General features: G+C 41.4%; 1 protein-coding gene and 1 non-coding gene across 8 annotated transcripts in view; both read right to left on the bottom strand.

Moving 5' to 3' along the window:
* Window positions 1–24,156, bottom strand: part of PEX5L (peroxisomal biogenesis factor 5 like) — a 290,701-nt gene that overhangs the window by 16,553 nt on the left and 249,992 nt on the right. For all 7 annotated transcript variants that reach the window (XM_045295107.1, XM_045295110.1, XM_045295111.1 and 4 more), the window contains 3 exons: window positions 9,869–9,985; window positions 6,595–6,738; window positions 2,873–2,943 (listed from right to left, as the gene is read on the bottom strand). In XM_045295107.1, coding sequence (XP_045151042.1) covers window positions 2,873–2,943; window positions 6,595–6,738; window positions 9,869–9,985 — 332 coding nt within the window. The remainder of the gene's footprint in view (window positions 1–2,872; window positions 2,944–6,594; window positions 6,739–9,868; window positions 9,986–24,156) is intronic.
* On the bottom strand, window positions 20,876–20,995 carry LOC115871289. The gene has a single exon (XR_004047215.1). It is a non-coding gene; the product is annotated as a small nucleolar RNA SNORA61 (small nucleolar RNA).

The raw sequence follows: 24,156 nt of genomic DNA, 5'->3' as shown, positions 1-24,156 counted from the left end.
ACCCTCTCAGGAAACTCTACGTAGACACAAGAAGGATGGAAAGTATAATGCAATTATTTTGCTTTTGCATTTTTGGATGCTGCTGAGCAAATAATTAGAGCAGCTGGATTGTATGAAGAAGAATGTGGCATCAGGGTTGGAGGAAGGCTTATTATCAACCTGCAACATTCAGATGGCACTGCCTTGCTTGCTGAAAGTGAGGAGGACTTGAAGCAGATGTAGATTGGATTGGAGGATTGGAGCCCTCCGTATGGATTACAACTCAATGCAAAGAAAACCCAAATCCTCTCCATTGGATCAAAAGGTGCCATCATGATATTTGAAGAAACATTTGAACTTGTCATGGATTTCATCTTGCTTGGATCCACAATCAGTGCTCATCGAAGCAGCAGTCAAGGGATCCAAAGACACATTGCACTGAGTAAATCTGCGGCTCAAGACCTCTCTAAAGTGTTGAGAAGCATGTAGATCACTTTGAGGACTAAGATATGCTTGATTCAAGCCAGAGTATTTTCTTTTTTTTTTTTTTAACATTTTATTAGGGGCTAATACAACTGTTATCGCAATCCATACACACATCAATTGTGTAAAGCGCATTTGTACATCGCATTTGTACATCATTCTCAAAACATTTTCTCTCCACTTAAACCCCCGACATTAGGTCCTCATTTTTCCCCTCCCTCCCCGCTCCCCCCTCCCTCATGAGCCCTTGATAGCTTATAAATTGGTATTTTGTCATATCTTGCCTTGTCCGACGTCTCCCCACTTTTCGGTTGTCTGTCCCCCACAAGCCAGAGTATTTTCAATGGCCTCATGCGCAAGTGAAAGTAGGGCATTTGAATAAATAAGACCAGAAATAAATGGATGCATCTGAATTATGATTGTTGGCCAAGCAGATCACAAGTACCAGGGGCTACCAAAAGAGCCAACTTCCAATCTGTCTCACAAACTTTGGACATGTTGTCACGAGGCACCAGTCCTTGGCGAAGGACCACATGCTTGGTAAAGCAGAAGGTGAGTGAAAAAGAGGAAGACCCTCAAAGAGACAGAGCAGCGGTTCTCCACCTTCCTGACACCACGACCCTTTCATACAGCTCCTCATATTGCGGTGACCCCCAACCATAACATGATTTTTGTTGCTACTTCATCACTGTCATTTCACTACTGTTATAAATCATCATGTAAATATCTGCTGTGCAGGATATATTTTCATCGTTACAAATGGAACATAGTTAAAGCACAGTGATTAATCACAAAACAACATGTAATTACATATTGTGAAATACTTATTTCTAAGGACAAATAAATGAAATGTTGTCTTGAAGCATGGTGTAGCATGGGTAACAGTCTTCACACCGGGTACTCGTGTGTGGGCGTATCTGCATGTGGGCGGACCTGCCTGGAGACAGATAGAGGAGCGGTGTCTCGCTTCCTAAGACTATCGGAAATACGTGTTTTCCGATGGTCTTAGGCGACCCCCATGAAAGGGTCATTCGACCCCCAAAGGGGTTGCGACCCACAGGTTGGGAACCACAGAAATAGATCGACACAGTGGCTGCAACCATGGGCTCACACTCAAGAACATTATGAAGATGGTGCTGGCCTAGGCAGTGTTTTGTTTGGTTGCACACACCGTCCCGATGAGTCAGAACTGGCTCAATGGCACCTAACAGCAAGCACAGCTGAGGCGAAAGTGTTATAAAGAAAGTATTTACTCAACACGTTTATTTTATGACTACTTTTGACACACACGTTCTTTGTTGCCAGTGAGCATCAGTTGATTTGTAGAGGAAAATGTGATTTAGGGAAACTTTTTCCCCCATCATTTTCTGTTTTCCACAACTACATGTAAGTGAGACTTGGCATCAGCACTTTCACAGGCCAAATTCTCGGTAGTGCACAGAAATAAAAGTCAAAAGGCAAGTCAGAAACACAAGTCCAATAACAAATGCCTACCAAGCCCACAAGAACAAAAAATCATATCATTGTGAATGAGGGGGAGTGTGGAGTGGAGACCCCAAGCCCATCTGCAGGCAACTGGACATCCCCTTACAGAAGGGTTGCGGGGAGGGAGATGAGCCATTCAGGGTGCAGTATAGCATGGATGAAACATACAACTTTCCTCTAGTTCTTTAATGCTTCCTCCCCCACTATAATGACCCCAATTCTACCTTACAAATATGGCTAGACCAGGGCAGAGCACTTACACTGGTACAGATCAGAGCTGGAAACACAGGGAATCCAGGACAGATAAACCCCTCAAGACCAATAAGGAAAGTAGCGATATCAGGAGAATAAGGGTAAGGTGGGGGAGAAAGGGGACCAATCACAAAGATCTACATATAACCCCTCCCTGGGGGATGTACAACAGAGAAGTGGGTGAAGGGAGACAACGGACAATATTAGACATGAAAAAATAATTTATAAATTATCAAGGGTTCGTGAAGGAGGGTGGGGGAGGAAGGGGAAGAATGAGGAGCTGATACCAAGGGATCAAGTAGAAAGCACATGTTTTGAGAATGATGATGGCAACAAATGTACAAATGTGCTTGACACAATGGATGTATATACGGATTGTGATAAGAGTTGTATGAGCCCCCAATAGAATGATTTAAAAAAAATAAAAGAGCAGCGGTCGGTATAAAATATGAAAATAATCATTTATAAATGATCAAGGGTTCATGAAGGAGGGAGGTAAAAAATGAGGAGCTGATACCAAGGGCTCAAGGAGAAAGAAAATATTTCAAAACTTATGGCAATATATGTACAAATGTGCTTGACATAATGGATGGATGGATTGTGCTAAGAGCTGTAAGAGCTCCTAATAAAATGATTGAATAATAATAATAATAATGCACTTAGCTGCATCTACCTCTGGAGGGCGACAATAGCTGCTTGTTCATTTTCGTTCTCTGCCTGGGTTATCCCAAGGAACTGCCATGCCTGCAAAAAAAAACCAGCGATGCCTGTCAGTGATGCAGGAGGCAGCAACATGCGTCTGTGTTTGCAGAAGCTTGTTGCCCCGGGGTAGCTCAGGGTGATCTCAAAGGCGAGAGCCATGTGAAAGGGGGTAGAAGCAGCCCAGGCCTTCCTGGCTTCAAGCTCCCTGGGACCTTCTGGGTCAAATTCTCCTGGCTTCATTTCCAAAGTTTCACAGCACTGTTTCTCTCCTGTGACCCAGGGCTCTGGGAACATTTGAGTTTCTGAGAGTTGGTAATATTGGCTCTCTTAGAACCAGGTGACAAAACATGAAATTATTCACTTATGAGGAAAGAGGGTTGAAAAAGAACCCATAAATGTACCCTACGAGCCTACAGCCACCCATACAGAATCCCACCATGAACAAAAGGAAATGAAATGTATAAACAAAAAGTCAAAGGTTTATGAGAAAAGTTACAGGAAATTAAAAAATCAGGGAAAACAAAACAAAACAAATCTCAGATAGTCTTCATTACTGTAAAAGAATGACGGTTAAGATGGTTAAAACATATAGAAATGCAATCATAATGTTTGTGTAACTTCATACCTACTGCCATCTGGTCAATTCCAACTCTTAGCGGCCTTGCAGGGCAGAGCAGAATTATTCCTTAAAGTTTCCAAGCCTGTCAATCTCTGTGGGAATCGACTGCCTCGCCTTTCTCCCGCCAAGAGACGGGAGGGTTTGAACAACGACCTGAGCAGCCTGATGCTTACCCTGCGGTGGTACCAGGGGTCTGACACAATTTTATGGTCTCTGTGCTAAACCGTATCAGAAGCACTTTTCTGTTTTTATAAAATCGTCGGTGCACTTAGTTTTAATTCTTTTAAATATAAATCCCATTTTTTAATTCAACCAATTCTCCACTGTTCCAAGACTGCTTTTAATCCTTTGCTATTGCAAATAATGCGATGAATATCTTCAAGCAGATAACTTCCTTCACATTTAGAATGAAAAGTATTTTTTAATACAGTAAATTTCTACTTAGTTACTTATAAGAACACAAATTATCACATATTCACAAGAGGGATACAATTAGCAAAATTGCATGTTACACATAACTGTTCTTACATTTGCAGAGGATTTGAGGTATATTAGGATTTTAGGGAATTTTAAAATGTTTCAAAAAGATATGAGAAGTGTATAACTTGTCCACTCTCGAGATTCAAGGCTGTTGTGCAGTGGTTCTCAACCTGGGGGTTGCGACTCCTTTGTGGGTTGAACAAGCCTTTCACAGGGATGGCCTGATTCATAACAGTAGCAAAATTACAGTTATGAAGTAGCAATGAAAATAATTTTATGGTTGGGGGGGTGTCACCACGACATGAGGAACTGCATTAAAGGGTCACGGCATTAGGAAGGTTGAGAACTACTGCTGTAGAGGTTTTAAAACAAAAATATAGGAAAAAAATATAGTCACTTAAAGCAGTTATTGGATTGTCTTGGCTTCCCCACTCAGGGGTTATTATAACATATGCTATGTGAACTCATAAAATACTGATTATCCATCCCAGAATATTAGTGATTCTTTCTAATTGTTCAGTTGTACAAGAGGCCCGAGTAAAGTGATTTATTAAAATAATAAAATAAAATAAGAATGAAAAAAATTGTAGACAGAGTAGACTCTCATCCGACTTCCCTACCTTTTAGAGTGAATCTTTAGAAAAGATTGACCCCACTGTCTTTCCTCTCGGGAGGGAGCTATTCCAGCCTCGGGCTACAGTGTCATTTTCACCCTCCCGGGCATCCTCGGGCTACAGTGTCATTTTCACCCTCCCGGGCATCCGTGACATTGGTGGGCTCCTGGCGGACGCAGACCTGGGTTCTTCCCTGATCCTTTAGTTGCAAGAGCTCCAACCAACAATGATACTCCCCACCTCCCAATTCACTGCTATCTCTTCTATGCTGACTCACAGTGACCCTAGAGGGCAGAGTAGAATGTCCTTGTGGGTGTCCAAGACTGTAACTCTATGAGAGCAGAAAGCCCCATCTTTCTCCCGAACAGTGGCTGGTGTTTCACAGCCCAAAGCATAACCACTATGCCACCTGGACGCCTTACCAACAATCATAATGAAGGTTCATACCTTCAGGATCTTTGGTCCCCAGTACCACCCAATGAGCTGAGCACATTATTTCTCTGACCTAATTTAGCCCTCAGGATGCCCATGAGATAGTTACTATTATCACAACCTCCATTTAATGGATGACGAAAGGGAAGCTTAGATGGTTTGAATAACACAGAAGCCACAAACTCAACCAACGGGTAGAGGAAGAATTTGAACCCACAGGGGACAGCAGAGTCTAGACTCTAAGACGCTTAACCACTATTTTATTTGCCTTCTCAAATTCCTTTGGAAACATCCTTTATAAGATGGTCCCTATAACCGCAAGGTCAGCAGTTCAAAACCACCAGCTGCTCTGCAGGAGAAAGCCAGGGCTTTCTACTCCCATAAAGAGTTACAGTCTTGGAAACTCACAGGAGCAGTTCTACCCTGTCCTATCGTGTCATTATAAGTCAGAACTGACTCAATGGCAGTGAATTTGGAGGTTTGGATCTTATTGGGGAGGGGGGGGCGGGCTGATAACTTCAAGGTCAGCTGTTTGACTCTACCAGCCTCTCCAAGGGAGAAAGGTGAGGCTGTCTCCTGTAAAGTCCCAGAAACCCAAAGGAGAAGTTCTACTCTATGAATTGGACTCCCCTCAAAGGCAGTGGGTTTCAATCTCATGATGGTGGAACTAGGTTTCCACTAAGTAGTGTCCCAAGGAGCCTCCTGGGTACCAACATGCAAATTTGATCATGTCTATCGCTGAATAGAGTCCTCTAGCAGTTCCTACAGGATGCCATTCAAACTCTTGCCTCCTCTCCTGTTTCCTCCTTTCTCTTCTCCCCTGGACTGTACATCTCTCTGCCTCCCATTCCTTTCTAAGAACAACTCGAGTCCCATGAGACTTCCACCCCCCAAGAACAAACAAAAGCGGCTTTTTCTGTGGTTTATCTTCCCACCTGCTCTCATTTTTCAAAGCTCAGCACTGGAATCTCTTCTAGGGCAAGCCATCCAGTACGGCTCTGACATAGCACTTCCCACACCCCTGCAACGATGGATTCACTTGGCTTCCCAGAGAGACCAACACACGGGTCTTTGCCATTTTTTCATTTTGCCAGCCCTTCCACTTTGTAAGCCAGTGGTTGGCACTCTTGGGACCTAGTTTGTGCTCAATAAATGTCAAGTGAGCAAATCAAGAGTGTTGCATGGTGTGGCTGCAGCCCCGGACAAGACAGGAGATGGCCACCTGAACACCACCGAGGAGCTTCCAGTTTGGCGAATGACATGGTCTCCCTTTTGTCCCTACCTTCAGTTTTTGGGCACCCTCAGGTTTGGTTGGAAAATAAAGACCTATTTGTGACTTTCAAACAAAAACCATCCTACACCAGGTAAATCTCTTTGGGAATTTCTACTTGAGAAAGTGCTCAAGGTTATCATTGTGTTTCTTCCCCCTCGCCCCTCCCTCTCCACCCCACAGCTGAGCTCTGTATCATCCTTTGTGCATCTGAGACACCCCCGCCCCCACCAGCACATGCAGCCACTCCTGAGCCCACACAATAAAGGGGAGGGCACCTCAGCGTCTCCAGGGTCCTGAAGAATCGCTGCCTCCATGAACAAGATGGTGACTGGCAGGTCGCCTTCCTTCAGCCTTTTTAAGCCTTCTTCAAATGCGCCAGGCCAGTCCTTGAAGGGGTTTTCAGTGTGAAAGTAATAGCCCTACAACACAGAGAACCGCCAATACGTGATCCATTCATGGACTTATCTCTTGATGCTTACATTCAGTACATTCCCCTTTGAGAATGGTCTCTTGGTTCTTCCTTATGATGGATGCATTCTCATGGCACCGATGAATGAAACGAGACCAATGGGTACCCATAATACCACAGCCTGGAATCTCTGCTGATATTTTGCAGTTTTGTTTTTTATGGTCTCCGCCCCTAGGTATTTAAAATACAGAAGAGTGGATTTATTTTATTTTTCAAACTTAAGGAAATTCATTGTCCTTCACAAGGTGACTATTTAGATTTGTTTTTCCTAAGTGCTCGCATCTACTTTCCCTTGCTGTGGAAGCATTGATACAATAGATATCCTACAACATTTTCATGCACTGTGATCCTTTAGAATGCCATAAGCGATTCTAATGTCTAAGTTTTTTATCTGTCCCCACAAAAAACAACTTTCGCTGCATGGTGGTGATGCTGCCCTATTGACGATGCATGTGTTCAAGTTATATATTCTCTCTGAATTTCTTCAATACAGAATGCGCCAGTTCTATCCTACTGCTCTTTTTATGAATGTTTACATTAAATAGGCTCTTGGTACATATGCAATTTGTGTCTTAAGTCCCACTTGGTTAAAAAAAACCCTAATGCCTCTTCATCTTCACCCAAGTTAAGATGTCTCTACCCTCTGGTTAATGATTTACTTTCCCTCCCCCCAACCTGTTGTAGCCATCAAAGTGTACTTCCTTTGTTGTGTGAAAACCTTTTCTTGACTTTTAATAATCATAGTCTCATGCAATATCTGTCCTTTTGTGATTGGCTTATTTTACTCAGCAGAATGTTCTCCATGTTCAACCATGTTATGAGGTGTTTCACTGGATTCCTTAACGTTGTCGAGTATTTTGTTACATGTATGTGCCGCACTTTCTTTATCCAGCCATTGGCACAGGCAGTTAGGTTGTTTGCTGTTGTGAATAGTGCTTTGATGAACATGAGTATGCATACATTTATTCATGTCTTGGCTTTTATTTCAAGAGACATAAGAGTGTCTCTTGATTTGTTTCTCTAGTCAACCTGGACTAACACACCCCATTGAATGAGTTTCGGCTCTTGGTCAAAGATCCATTGGTAGATGGGGTTACTTCTGGGTTCTCATTTTTGTTCCATTATTCTGTGTCCGTCATTGTAACAATACCAGCTGTTTTGAATACTGTGGCTGAGTAGTAGGTTTTGAGATCAATGAGGGTGAGGCTTCCTACTTTGTTTTTCTTTGTAGTGTTTTGCTTATCTGGGAACTCTTTCTTTTCCAGAGGAACTTTTGCAATCTCTTTAAGTGAGTCCCTGTCAGTTTTATATGCTGAGCATTCTCCTAGGTTAATGAAATGATTCTTAAGGATACGGTGGCATTTATTTAATCAATCCCTCTGAATAAATATTTAGGTTATAGCTATTTAAAAAAATTCCTTAAATACAGCTACACTAAAAGCTGTAGGCACAGATTTTTGTCTGTATTTATTTGTACCTTAGGATAGATTTTTACAATGATGTGTTAGACTAAGTTACCATATGAACTGTTTTGAAACCCTTGATCCATGTAGCTGAGTTGTTTTTGAGAACGTCTATACCAATTTATACTTTCAATAAAAGTATAAGGGAGACCTTATTTGTTTCTACCTTTTTAGCATGGATTATCGTACAGTCTTTCTAATTTAATATGTGCAAAGGAGCTGGTCATTTGATGATCTTACTGCAGTTTTAAGATGGAGCTGAGAGAAGGCCTTCATTCTCCCCAGGTGCTTAGACAGACAAAGCTCTTTATTGAAAGTTGTCAGATCTGAGCAGCTTGTGGGGTGGTCATGAGGGCATGCAGGCAGGGAGTGAGAGGCTAAGGGTTTGCAATCCACCACAATGTAGATTGCAGCCTAATCTGACAACCCTTATCAAAGTTCTGTATCTTCTCACTTAACTTGATTTTTAGGGTTTATGTGGGTCGGAGGGGGGCGGAGTTGGCATGCAACTATACGTTGTATGTAAATCAGAAGTTTGTAACCTAGGGACTTGCCTGTACAGGGTAAACAAAAAAATGTTTGTTGAATTGAGCTAAAAAGTTTGGGAGTTATGTGGAATTGAATATTATTAAGAGTTCATCTCTCTCTCTCTCTAACCCCACATATCCCCCAAACCCCACAAATAAACATATTTGCATATTCTTCCTTATACGTATATTTAAGGTAAATTCCACGTCTTTGTATATTTCTAGTAAAGTTTACTTAGTCTTCAAGTAATAATGCTTTGAAATATGGAACTCAAGCATTTAAAAAAGAATAAATTCTAGAGCAGTGGTTTTCAACCTTCCCTATGCCATTGCCCTTTATTACAGTTCCTCATGTTGTGGTGACCCCCAACCCTAACATTATGTTCGTTGCTACTTCATCATTGTCATTTTGCTACTGTTATGAATTGGGCAACCCCTGTGAAAGGGTTGTTCGACCCCCAAAGGGGTCATGACCCACAGGTTGAGAATCAGTGTACTGGAGCAACTAGGACCTCATGGGCAATTGATTGGTTGTCCACAGTGCTTACACATTTGCTGGGGTTTCTGTCAGGGGGATATCTCTCAGGAATCATATTGGGACTTGGCCTGGTTGTGTGAAGGGCATCTTTTTCCATGAATCTCTCCGCCAGCTGTATGATGGCCACTTGTGAAATATAACTCTATGCCTCCATGCCATTCCTCTGTCTGTGGATAGCACTTCTGCTGTCAGCACTTAGGCAGGACTCCGGTGACAGACTGGCGAAAGCATCGTGGGCTTAGCTCAGTTCCTGTTACAACTCAGCCTCAATGTCAGGTAACTCAGCATCTGCCCGGAGCACTCAGGATTCCCAGAGCTAGGCGACTGATGGAACCAACACTGACAAAAATGGGAGCATTTCATTCCAGTTTGACGGCTGCCAAATATCAGATGATTGTATTGTTGTATCTGAATTTCTCCTAGGGTAGATGGACATTCAGTTATTTGTTTAATTCTTGGATTTTTTGATAAGAGAGCTGTTGCCTCATCCATTAATTATGACCTTGAAGAATTCAGAAAGCTGGTCAGCATTTATAGCACACGAATGATTACCTTCTCGCTAGCTGAGATCGTAACTTGATTCTGGGCTTCTTGGTTCTCAGATATCCAATTCCTTCGAGCCATTTCTTCCCATTCTGCTTGCATCTTATCCCAAAACTCTGTATCTGACTAGGAGACAGAAAAAATGAGGAGACAGATTTAAGAACATGCTATATCATCTGGTTTATTCTCAGAGTGACAGTTTCCACAGTGCTCAGAATGAATTCTGAGGTGGAAGAAAGTATTTAAGCTGATGCTGGGGAAAAGTGGTGAGTTGTGAAATCTACTCCTAACCTGAAAACCTCTCTTTACAAAAAATAGATGAGAAAGGATAGTTTTTTTTTAATGAATAAGTGTTATCAGAGTGGCAATCTGCTAAAGAGATAGCAAAGACAGAGAGAAATCTTAACCATTCTGTAGGTCAGGGGTTACAATCAGTATATTCATAATTTATAGACATTTGTTGATTTTTCTAATCCTCCTGGCCAAGAGATAGGCTCGAGCCACCTAAATTTATTCTAATATCCTTCCAGGAATATAAAGGTAATGAATTATCTAGAGTAATATTTAGATTTTTTTTTTTTTAAAAATGACAAAGACATTACATTTCTAGGCAGTCCCTAGGTCTGGTGCTAAGTGTGCCTTTATAAATTTGTCCAGCAACTGCTATAAGGGATGCATACATAAAAACCAGGATAAAGACTTTTATGACAAAGGAAATAGATTTTGGAGACTGTCAAGCCATGGGGATGGGATTGGAGCAGGGAAGGACGAGGAAGCAATGTGCTAGACTGTAGATGGGTATTAACTTGGGTGTAACAGAAGATAGTCCACAATAGGGAGAAGAGAAAATAAGAAGTAGGTGAAGGGCAAAATACTGGGGGATTTGATTGGTGATTGAAATTGTTGCATATAAACTTGATGATGTGCAATATAAACCCTCACCTAATGTACAATTTAACAATGGAAACAACAATAATTAAGAATTTTCCTGGGCATAAAAGGACAAAAATCATATCATTGTGTGCTCACCTCCCCGATACTATCACTGAAAACAAAGCGGGTGCATAACCAAATGTGAGACAAGCCAGTCAGGGGTGCAGTGTAGCAACGATGAAACATAGAACTTTCCTCTAGTTCCTAAATGCTTCCTCCCCACCCCAACTATCATGATCCCAATTCTACCTTACAAATCTGGCTAGACCAGCAGATGTACACTGGTACAGATAGGAACTGGAAACACAGGGAATCCAGGGCAGATGATCCCTTCAGGACCAGTGGTGAGGGTGGTGCTGCAGGGAGGGTGGAGGGGGGGTGGGGTGGATAGGGGGAACCGATTATAAAGATCTACATATAACTTCCTTCTTGGGGAATGGACAACAGAAAAGTGGGTGAAGGGAGACATCGGACAGTGTAAGCTATGTCAAAATAATAATTTATAAAGTATCAAGGATTCATGAAGGAGGGGGATGTGGGGAGGGAGGGGGGAAAATGAGGAGTCGATGCCAGGGGCTTACGTGGAGAGCAAATGTTTTGAGAATGATGAGGATAACGAATGTACAAATGTGCTTTATATAAATGATGTATGTATAGATTGTGATGAGTTGTATGAGCCCAAATAAAATGATTAAAAAAAAAAAAAGAAAAGCATTTGCCTGGGTTCAAATCAGCTCTGGCCAAGAAGTGTCATCAGAACAGATGTACATTTTTAGTTACACACTTTTCAAAGTAAAGACCCCGAATGATAAGCCAGAACGAGGAAACTAAGGTTCACTGCCTGGCTAGGAACACAGTCTCCCTCTCACAGGGCAGTGTGCCCAACACCTGGGAATCAAACCTCTTGCCCTGGGATTTCATCTTAAAGACGCATGCGCAAACATGATGCATCCTGCTCCGAGGTGGCAGCCCATCATGCTGCTTGGAATGTGTGTTGCTTGCCTGCAGGCCTGCCCAGAATCCAATCTCGCACATGCGTCAGGATCTCGCAAAGGCTCACTATATCCCTGTGGAGTCAGTCTCTCATTGCTGGCCTTCTACCCGTTGTAACGTTCCTGTGCGTGGGCACCATGCCAAATCTGCCAAATTGTCAAACTTTGGGTCTGATCCTGTTTCATTTGGTTGGCCATGATAGAACTGGTTGACAGGGTATGTTATCCATAAATGGGATGGTCATAACTTGTGAGCTGCTGGCACAGGACAAGTATCCAGAGTGAAATCCCGAGAAAGTTATGGAGGAGGGGAGCTCTTTCCCCTATTTTCACCTGGGGAATTGACCCACATAGTTTCAGTCCTATTTGCACATATCCATGTCTCATTCGATGTTACTCATGGTTGAAAAGCTTCTAAAAGGTACTCAGTGGTCCATGTCTTGAAGCAGATTAGCTATGATGCTCTCCACAAGAAAACAGTTACCATCCGAAGGACCGAGATCAGATCGATCACTCAAGCAAAACTCCACTATACAGTTTCAAGTGGTGGCACCAGGCACACGTTTTAGAAAGAAGAGCCTCTACCGGAGTTGCTATTAAATCACAAACCCACTGCCATTGGGTTAATTCCGAGTCGTAGTGACCCCACAACACCAAACCAAACCCACTGCCATTGGGTTGCTCGCGACTCAGCAACCCTGAAGGACAGAGTAGAACATCCCCCGTGGGTTTCCAGACCGTAACTCTTGACGGGAGTAGAAAGCTTCATTTTACTCCCATGAAGTAGCTTGGAACTGCTGACCTTGTGGTTAGCAGCCCATTGTGTAATCTCTGTGCCACCAGGGTTACTTAGTGACCCCATAGGAGAAAGGAAAACTAAAAAAAAAAAGTTTTATTGGCAGATACTTCATAAATCATACAATTTAATCATTCAGTCATATGAAGATTTGTGCTATCACCACATTCAATTTTAGAACATTTTCTTCTTACACTCCTTGTTGTTAGTGTCCTATTCCTCCCCATCCTTCTCTGCTAGGCCTCTGGGCAATTTTCAATCCAGTTATTGTCTCCATAGATCTACCTGTCCTGGATTTCATATTCAGAAGTCATATAAAACACAAACAGGAAACAAACAAACACAAAACCCAACAATAGTGACTAAACAAAACACAGAAAAACCTCAATAACAAAGAAAGCAGAAAATAATGAAAATTGAAAAAAATTTAAATGGATCAAAAGGGAGATCAAGTGGTAAGGTGTTACGTTTTAACCAACTACCTCTGCCATAATCGACTTTACAGTGTTCTGTCAGTGCTGGCCTGACCTCTAGGGTCGCTATGAGTTGGCAGCGACAACAGCAGTGAGTGTGAGTTTTGGGATATATTTATAGTGAAGGTAAATTCACATGCACACATAGCCTCAGTCAAACCTGTATATATTCACGAACATACTCTCCCACACTCGCTCAGCCTATTCATGCGTCTACCGCTAGGTCAATGCTCTTGCAGGATTGTGTGTGTAAGAGTATTTACCTCTGTTGCCTTTAACTCTTGCAAACTTCCCCTCCATCATCATTTTTTGTTGACCTCCCTCCTATTACATGTTGCCTTTCCCTGCACCCAAGCTAATACTTGTCTAGCCTGTAACTTCCCCTCCCACTCTAGTAACTATCAAAAAAAAGTTCTTTTAGTGTGAATCACGGGGAATTTAAATTTTTCCCTTTTCTCTACTGCAGTTTCTCTAACCTTTGTGTAGGTCTAACTATCTGCCCTAAAGCAATCCTTCCTTTTTTATTGTGGTCTGGCAGATGCGGAGTGTCACAGCTTATTCTCAGGATTCTGGACTTTATAGTCACCAGATGTAGGATTCGATAGCTTATGTCTAAAGGACTTGACACATAGCAAGGGACCCCCAGGGAGAGACGTGCTTGAGAAAGCAATTTTAATAGGAGGCTCTCGGGAACATCTGCCCTGTCACCATCCTGTCTTGAACTGAAGAGCAGGTATACTTGGAATTATGTACCCTCCCCCAATCATGTAACCCCACCTATACATTAGAGCCATCAGCTCCCGCTAAGTTCCACTCCTCAGACATACCTCCTGCAAGTGCCCTGTCTGCCTTCCAGCCAGTCTTTATTTCGCAGTCTTAGTTCTTGCTTCAGCTTTGTAACAATGCTGGCTTCTTACAGTGCCTGGTGGAGTGTTCATCTTCCCTCTGTGAATTTGGGCGTCCTCCTAGTCTGGGCCATCTCTGGACTTCCAATCACGCTGCTCATTTCACTCTTACAAAGGTGTGTTTTCACTCTAGGACAATGCTTTTTTACCTGCAAATCTCAATGTCTACGGCTCTAAGTCCCGTGACTTGTCGACACACCATCACCTTGACTTCAGGTTGCACTTCCTCTTTGAATCCTCTCGGCCACAACCTCCACTCCTCCCATCAGATCTGCGTGACGGCTGCCCTGTGTTGAGCACACTTCTTCAAACTGGCTCTTTTAAGGATAGTCAGTACCTTGTTCTGCTGGGTAAAAATGTTCACGGGAAGGAGGGCTGGCCCAATGTGATTAAACCCAGATTACGAAAGGGTCAATTTGTTTTGAATAATTATTTCCACAACGGAAACAGGCCCTGTCCCTTTGGCAGAGGCCTCCCCTAACAAAGGACGAGGGCAGCAGGTGTCACAAGAACCCGCTGTCGGAGATGCTCAGAGTACAAAGAATGGCCATCAGGTCTCCGGGTTCACATTCATAATGAAATTCAAAATTGATTTTTCTTTTCACAGGATCTTCCTGGTAGAATACTCAATTGTGAAAACAAAGATCTCGGAATACATAATGGTAATGGCTAAATGAAAGAGTAGTCGGGGGGTTGTTACCTGGCTAACAAAACCCCAAACCCAAACTCGCTGCCATCCGGTTGATGCTGACTCAGCTCATACAGCCCTAGAGGACAGGGTAGAACTTCCCCATGAGTGTCCAAAACTGTAATTGTATAAAAGCCCTGTCCGTATAAAAGCTCTGTCCTTCTCCCTTCTGGCCAATAATGATCAGAAGGGATGATGGAGGGACTTTCCCCCCTTGCTTCTTGATTATTTTTCCATACTTCCTGAGGTTTTTGTGATGTGCATGCATTGATTTTATAATACTAATAAGTAAAAAACAGTGACAAAGAAAAATAAATTACCGTTCCTTAAAAAAAGTACCATACAGCATGACTATTTTTAGATACCGGACAGTTTGGAGAACATTTTGGGGTGGAGAATTCCTCTTTAAAAATAGCTTTTCAGATACATTGGTCTGCATTAGAAACTAAGAAAAATCTATCAAGTGACTGTTACGGTGCTTGCTGACTTTCCCAAGGCCCCTGCTGGGCCGTGTGCAGCAGCAATGACTGTGCATCCTGTCTGAGGCCATGATGTTTCACGAGTGAGGCTCCTTGGGACTTGAAGCATCGGACATGTCTTCTGAACGAGAATGAGGGGATTGGATATTGTGCCCAGCTGGGCTAGAAGGGATGCGTCTCCTTTTCTGCAGCTCCAAATTAGAGCAGTAGATGCCCATTAACGTTGCCGTGGACAACAGACAGCACCTCAGCCAAGGCGGGGCCTGCCAGGCTCCCCTTAATGAGCCACACCAGGACTTACTGCTACCACTGAAAATAAGTTATTACTGACTAATTAAAGTGCATGGTGCAGTTTTCATTTAATTACAGAAGAGACTACTTTTAGCACCATCAATTTTCATCCAGTTGGAATCCAGACTTCATTCACATAACTGCCATTACCAGAGTGTTCTTGATTTTTTTTAACTTCTATATTTAATCAATTTCAGAGAAACCTGAAACCCATTTGAATTGTAAACATTTCTGACGTGACTGATGGGGCTTTTTAGAGGGTAGACTTTATAAGTGGTTCTGAGATGTAGGCAGATTTTTGTTTCAACCCTTCCACCAACCTTACACCAGGACTGAGATGACTGTAGTCTACAATCCACGAGAGTTTTCGTATTATAATAAAACCACATACTCATAAGAAACTTGGGATAAATAGTATGGGTTTCAGAATGGAAGCTTTCTCCTCAGACACAATGTCTCACAGGTGCAGATTCTGTCCTCCTCACCGGTGGGTGGCCTGCCAAGTCTCTGTGTCTCATTTTCCTTATCGCAAAATGAAGACAGAGCAGTGACCTTGGATAACCTTTGTGAGGCTTACATGAGGAAATACATGGGCAGCATCTAGCAAATGGTAGATACTCAATAACAGTAGGTGTTCTCATTACTGTCTTTGATCCGCGAAGAAAAATCGAAAGGAAGAAACACAGGTGACCCACAGCCTCAATGCCCTGATCGGCCTCCTGGGAGTATTTTCGTGTTTCAGTTTGCTATGAATATATTTATTTATTCCTCTTCTGTATATTTCCGCTCTCTTCATTTGAGTGGTTCTCTTTCAACTAACTGTGCCAAAATTGAAGCAAGGTGAAGCAAACTGTAACAAATACTCTTAAATGAACTATTATGTGGCAATTAAAATGATGCTTATGAATAGTTCATTGCACCCTGGATCCCTCCTTAAGTTGTAATGCTCATTGCTGTGCAACGTAATCACAGTGATAGTAAAACAACAAATGTGCCTGTTTGTGGGGAGAGGGCACAGGGGCAGCTGGAGAGAAATGTACCTGTAGCACTGCTTTATGGGAGGCGATTGTGAGAATTTACCCCATCATCTTCCCCAAATTTTCTATTGATTGTTGTTGGTTCACTGTAAGTCAATTCTGACTCACAGTGACCTTGTATAATAGAATGAAATGTTGCTCCGTCCTGCACCATTTTCCCTCATTGATGTGTTTGAGCCAATTTTTGTAGCTATTGGATGCAACCCTCCACAGAAGATGGATGGTTTCCCTCATTTTTGCTGACTCTCTACTTACCTAAACGTGATGTGCTTTCCTATGGATGGTTCCTTCCTAATTGCGTGTCCAAAGTAAGCAAGACAATATCTCGCCATGTTTGCTTCTAACGGGCATCCCAGTTTTATTCCTTCGAATACTGATTTGTCCATTATTCGGAGAGTCTATGGTATATTCAGTATTCTTCTCCAACATCACCATTCAAACGCATCAATTTTTACTGCTAGCCCGTGTCATTTCAGTGGAAAGTATGCTTTGGATTCTGGTAGGGGGAAAGCTTATTTCCTGTCACTTCTAATTCCTCAATGTTGTTTTCTCAAATGACAGCAGACGAGAGAAATTTCTGGTCTCGCATTTCCCTCAACAATGAAACTCTCTACCAGTGATTTGGAAGAAGAAAGTGATTTGTATCCTCGAAGCTGCCATTATCCCCAAGTACTTATGAAAGTCATTTAAACCCACCTGAACATCCTTTCCCCCTATAAAGTGAGGAAGCTCATTACATTTGTATTTCAACTCCTTACTCTGTGGTGGGTGACACAAAAGATAGTTAAGAGAGGGGGAAGATCCTAGCATAGAATCACATTATTTTAAAGAGGGTTCACCCATTCATTAATCTCCAGAAGTTTTATTTTAATGCATTTTCCCAAAAGCACATTTCACTTTTTGATTTTGAAAAACAAAAACAAAAATTTCTATAAGAACTGTGGCAAAAATTAAATATTAAGCCAATTAATACATAAAGAATAAGAAAATAAACATTTGAAAAAGAACTATTTTAAGAAATAGTGGCATACAGTATTATCAATTCTGGCTCACCAATCTATTTCAGTCATACATTGATTAAAGATAGTTTCAATTTTGTGGTCATAGGTAATTGTGATTTTGACTGGTCCTTTCGTTTCCTTGTAAAATATGAGAGGCCTTCAAAAATTTAGGGGAAAAATTCATTATTGATCAAGGAGCCCTGAGTGGCATAGTGGTTATGCACTGGGTTGCTAACTGCAAAGTCAGCAGTTCAAAATTACCAGCCACTCTTCAGAAAAAGGACAGTGCTTTCTACTCCTGTAAAGAGTTATCGTCTCCAAAACCCACACTGGCGTTTGACTCTGTCCTGCAGGGTTGCTATAAGTCAGTATTGATTCGATGACAATGAGTTTGGTTTGGTTTGAGATGCAACATGCTAATTCTCTGCCTGTGATGACTTTCGCCTTTTTTTTTGTCTCTTTAAGCTTTCATTAATTACATTGAAGCATCACGATAAACGAAAACAACAATAAAACAATACTCTACATGCAGAAAGGAAGAAAGAAAGTATATATCTCTTTTATATGCTGAGAAGTGAAAACTGATATTCAAGTTTGGATAAAATATTTGCCACAACAATTAATTTTATTGAAGGGAAATCATGTGCCTGTCAATATGGGGTCTGGTTGCCCTGGAGTTTAGTAGCTCATGATGATGGAAGGTCAAGATTCAATTGGCTCCAGTCAGCACCTCTCTAGTTGACTAAGAACTTAGTGTTAGTGGAGGATTCTATGTTGCTCCAAGAACAAATTCATACGTGGGCTGTAATCAACATAGGTAGTACTCTGATCAAGAATGGGATAAGGTTTTCCTAGGTCACAATTAGTTTGTGCCATCGACAAACTGGAGTGTCTTCAAAAAAGAGTGACCATGGGTGCTGGGTAACAAAGGGATCAATTAGCCTGGTAAGACAAGCTCAGGAAGAAGATGAGCATTGGGCAGTGCTGGGGAGACAGATACTTATCAAATAAAATATAAAGCTTCCTCAACATTCCTGATAATTTGTTTGAATTTTCTACACCTTTTCTGATTTTCTATCTTCTTGTTATATTTATAAGCCAGGAATGTTGAACTTTCCAAATTTATTTGTGGAATTTTCGACCCTCTCTCCTTCCAGTCCTGTCAGTTTTTACTTCATGTAGTTTGAATCTCTGGCTTAAGTGCTACAAGTGTTACATATGCATTATTAGTTTGGGACCTAATTTATCGGTCACCACTTGTCTGTCAGTTTGTCATACTGAGTGTCTGTGTTTTGCTGTGATGTTGGAAGCTCTGTCACGTCTCTGGTATTTCAATTGCCAGCAGGATCACCCAAAGTAAACACATTCCAGTGGCGCTTGTAGATTAAGAACAGACTTTGAAGAAGGAATCAGCTGTCCAGTAGGGAGGAACCAGCTGCTGAAACTATATGCATAGTATCAAAACATTCTCAGATACTAAAAACTTAATGAATAGAAACAGAACAATCTTAATAATGAGAGAAACCAAATGAAAACAAAAATCCAGTACCTTCAATAAGTTCATTGCCCAGTGGGAGAAATAAAATAAAAAGTGGTAACTATAATTCAGGATAAACTTAAAAACAAACCCAACAATCAGAATCACTGTGATTGAGTTGATTCTGACTCATAGTAACTTCTTAGGACAGATAAGAACTGCTTCTGTGGGTTTCTGAGATTGTAAATCTTAATAGGAGTAGAAAGTCCCATGCAAAACCTACTATGCTATTAGGGCTCCCTGTAATTCAGGAAAGGGTGAAGAACATTATGCACAAAAGAGACAATCTCACCTGCACAAGGTTATGTTCTTTTTGGTAATTGGTAGAGCCAGGGTTTAAATATTTAATTCTTTCTTTATGTGGTATGTAGGGGCAGTCCAAAGTTCGGGGGCACTTGGCATGACTAAGACAGATCCTAGTAGAAGCCAAACTCCATATTGTTTTAAAAACTTGCGCTGAAGGATGCTGTTAATCATTAACTTTGAGAGACATTATTATTGTCATTGTTTCCAGAGGGGTTTGAGAAGGAATGATTTGTTTTCTGGGTAGGCTGTATCAATAAAGATTGCAATAATGAATGTGTAGCAAAATTTTCAAGAGAAGGGTCTTGAAATGCTTGAAAAAGCTGTGACCAAATCAGAAAAGAGATTGTAAATCCTTGACTCAAGAGGTCAGGCAGTCAGTTATGTCCATGTGCAGGCACTCTAAAACTCTGGTGCTTGGCATGATTCATGATAATGGTTCTAGATCTATATCAAAGCACCAATGTTAAATAAAAGTTGTCCAAAATCTTCCCTTTAGCCTTGTTAAAAATAAAGCCTGCAATTGAGAGCTGTATCTTACTGTGAAACCTAAACGCCCCTTAGCAAACAATACAAGGAACATATTTGCCAGTAAATGTTTATCAAGATGGTCTCAGAAGAATGCTCGCAAAGCAAGCTTCAGAAAGAAGGTGTCCATAGCTCCCTAAACTGGCTCCAAGAAATCGGTGAGAAAATCAGTCAGCTAACGATGACAAATACAACTTTCCTCTAGTTCCTAAATGCTTCCTCCCCACTCCCACTATCATGACACGAATTCGACCTTGCAAGTCTGGCTAGACCAGAGGATGTACACTGGTACAGATAGGAACTGGAAATACAGGGAATCCAGGGCAGATGATCCCTACAGGACCAGTGGTGTGAGTGGCGATACTGGGAGGGTAGAGGGAGAATGGGTAGGAAAGAGGGAACCGATTACAAGGAACTATATGTGACCTCCTCCCTGGGGGACGGACAACCGAAAAGAGGATGAAGGGAGATGTCGGACAGAGCAAGATATGACAAAATAACAATTTATAAATTATCAAGGGCTCATGAGGGAGGGGAGAGCGGGAAGGGAGGGGAACAATGAGGACCTAATTTGGGGGGGGGGACTTAAGTGGAGAGGAAATGTTTTGAGAATGATGAGGGCAATGAATGTACAAATGTGCTTTACACAATTGATTTATGTATGGATTGTGATAAGAGTTGTATGAGCCCCTAATAAAATGATTTAAAAAAAAAGAAAATCAGTCAGCTAACTTTGTAAAATTTCAATGTGCTTATTCCTTGTAAATCAAGTGACATCTCAAATCCCATGATTGTAAAAGTCATGTACTCACTTCCCCACTTTTCTGTATCTAAGCTCACTTCTTCCTCAGGATATTGAGCATCTTGATCAATCCTCACTAAAAGTTGCCTTGATTTGAGTGGTTCTGAATCTTCAATAAAATTCTTTGCTTTAATTCTAACAGAGACTCTGGTTGTCCTTTTTGACAGTGGTAAATTGCTTCTTCCCAAAATGGCCACAGTGTATTTCCATTCCCATATTCTTTATTTTTTTAAAATTTTTATTTTATTTTACCCTGTTTGAAACCAGCCCAAGCTCCAGGAGCACCGAGGGGCAGCTTCCATGTTTCTTTTCCTCCTTTTACAACCACCCAGACCAGTGTTCTGATCTGGTGGGAAAGGGAACTGGAGGGTTTCCCATATTCTTTTCTAGATACCTGGCCCACACGCCATTAAAAGCTGGACCTATATCCCACTTTTGATGATCTTAATCATTAGAATGCAGGGGAAATGACCTGGTGTGAATTTTGAAGGTAAGTCGTAAAATTTTATATGACTTTTGCATGCCTCTCCCTCTTTGTCTTGGGACACTAGCCTTTGGAATATATGTACCATGTCTCATGGAAACCCGAGACTCAAAGAAAGACCATATATGTCATAGTCATTAACCACAAGAAGATACCAGGCACCTTCCAACTTGACCCGGGTGAGCATGTCTTCAGATGATTCTAGCTGCCAGTCATTGCCCCCAACCTTGAAGCTACTTGACATTTAGTGGACAAAGATGACACGCCCTCTGTGTTCAGTTGGTTCTGTCTCACGTGACCCGATGTACAACAGAACGAAACACTGCTCAGTCCTGTGCCATCTAGCAACTGTTGTCATAATTGAGCCAATTATTGCAGCCATGCATCATACTACCTTGTTGAGGGTCTTTGTCTTCCCCCGCCCCAACCTTCTGCTTTACCAAGCACGATGTTTTTGTGTTTCTTCCAGGGACTGGTCTCTGTTGCTATCATATGTGAGACGAAGTCTCACCATCCTTGTTTCGAAGGAGTATTCTGGCTGTACTTCTTCCAAGGCAGATTTGTTGGTTCTTTTGGCAGTCCATGGGACTGTTCAATATTCTTCATAAACACCATAATTTAAATGCAGTGCTTCTCCTTTGGTCTTCTTTATTTAACGTCTTATTTTCACATGCATATGAGACAATTGAAAATAACACGGTTTGGGTCAGGTACATCTTAATCTTTGAAGTAACACCCTTGTTTATCAACACTTGTGCAGCAGATTTACCCAATGCAATGTGTTATTTGATTTTTTGACTGCTGCTTCCATAGCATTGATTGTGGATCCAAGAAAGACAAAATCCCTGACAACTGCAATGTTTTCTCTGTCTATCATGATGTTACCACTTAGTCTAGCTGTGAGGATTTTGGTTTCTTTTACACTGAGTGAATTTTAATCCATATTGAAGATTGCAGTCCTTGATATTTATCAGCAAGGGCTTCAAGTCACCCTCACTTTCAACACGCAAGTTAATGCCATCTGTATATCACAGGTATTAACAAGTCTTCTTCCAATCGTGATGCTGCATTATTATTCACATAACTCATCTCTGATTATTTGCTTAACCTACAGACTGAATAGAGATGGTGAGAGGATATAACCTTGTTGCACACCTTTCCTGATTTTAAACCATGTAGTATTTTCTTATTATGTTCTCACAACTTCCTCTGGATCCATGCACAATGAAGTGTTCCAGAATTCCTATTTTTCTTAAGGCTATCCATAGTTTTCTATAATTCACACAGTCGAATGCCTTGGCATAGCCAATAAAACACAAATAAATATCTTTCTGGTATTCTCTGTTTTGAGTCATGATACACGTGACATCAACAATGTTATCCCTGGCTCTACATCCTCTTATGAACCTCTGGCAGCTTCCAGTCAATGTACTGCTGCAACCTTTGTTGGATGATATGCAGCAAAATTTTACTTGCATGTGATATCAATGATATTGTTCTACAGTTTTTGCATTCTTTTTAAAAAATCATTTTATTGGGGGCTCTTACAGCTCTTATAGCATTCTATACATCAATTGTATCAAGCATATTTGCACATATGTTGCCATCATCATTTTCTAAGCATTTACTTTCTATTTGATCCCTTGGGATCAGCTCCTCTTTTTACCCTCCATCCTCACTTTCTCAACCTCGTGACCCCTAGATAAATTATATCATAAGCTTGTGCATTCTTTTGGGTCACTTTCCTTTGGAATGGGTGCAGATATGTATCTCTTCCAGTTACTTGGCCAAGTAGCTGTCTTCCAAATTTCCTGTTATAGACAAGTGAGTGCTTTCAGTGCTTCATCAGCTTTTTGAAACATTTCAATTGAATTTCCTTCTGTCCTTGGAGCTTTGTGTTTGGTCAATGCCTTTAGTGTAGCTTGGACTTCCACTAGTTCTTTTTGGTACTGTGACTCTCTGTATTCGTCCTCTTCTGAATCTGTTCTGAACCTCTGGCAGCTCCCTGTCAATCTACCATTATTGGATGATCGTCAGAAAAATTTTATTTGCATGTGATACTAATGATTTTGCACTACAATTTTTTTTATTCTGCTGGGTCACCTTTCTTTGGAATGGGTAGAAAGATGATCTCTACTAGTCAGTTGGCCAAGTAGCTGTTTCCCAACTTTCCTCTCATAGACAAGTGAGTGCTTCCAGTGCTTCATCAGCTTCTTAAAACATTTTAATTGGTATTCCATCAGTTAGCATGAACTTATTTAATCATTACCATTGGTTCTTGCCCATATGCTACCCCTTGAAATGGTGCAATTTCAATCAGTTCTTTTTGCTACAGCGACTTTATGTATTCTTTCTATCTACTTTAGATGCATCCTGCATCATTCGATATTTTGCCGATAGAATCGTTCAATATTGTAACTCAAAGCTTGCATTTTTTTAGTCCTTTCTGTTTAAGATATGCTGAGCTCATTCTTCAAGCCACTAATTGGAATAATTTATAACTACTCTATGAGAAGAAACTGTGGTAGTGGAAGAAAACTAGGCTTAGAGAAGTGACCTTTTGAATTGGGAATTCTTTAAGGTAAGGCTGGCTGAAGTGTGGCAGCATTTCTCCCTCAACTATTATAAAAACATGAAATTTTGTGCTTAAACCAGAGTTTGCACATGATTGACTGACAGGCCTGATCTAGCAAGAGATATGTTTTTTCAGCGTTCTACCTGGATACACATTTTCATATAAAAACTCAATTTCCGGCATTTCAGAAAATCTGTTAATAAGGGCCCATAGATCCATTAGGCTGTGACTGAGTGGTGTTGGTGGTCTCCTTCAGAATTCAATATGGTCTGCATCACTGTTCCCCCAGTTCCTTGACCTTTTCCAGCTTGGCTTCGTAGGCAAGTGAGACAGTTTATTGTGCCAGCCTGGTTGATAAACGCAGGTGGGATTGACTGAGGGGCGGAGAGATGGATGGCTTGGTGAGCCTTGCCTTTCTTGTCTCTCGCTCTGTGATCATCGGACCAGTGTGTGGCTGCCTTGCTTGTTCTGTG

The sequence above is a fragment of the Echinops telfairi genome, unplaced genomic scaffold (genome assembly GCF_000313985.2).
Source record: "Echinops telfairi isolate 266 unplaced genomic scaffold, ASM31398v2 ScPeMD7_4225;HRSCAF=4972, whole genome shotgun sequence".
Taxonomy (NCBI): Eukaryota; Metazoa; Chordata; class Mammalia; order Afrosoricida; family Tenrecidae; genus Echinops; species Echinops telfairi.
The sequence above is the reverse complement of the archived record's forward strand: the minus strand, read 5'-3'. Positions and strand labels throughout refer to the sequence as shown.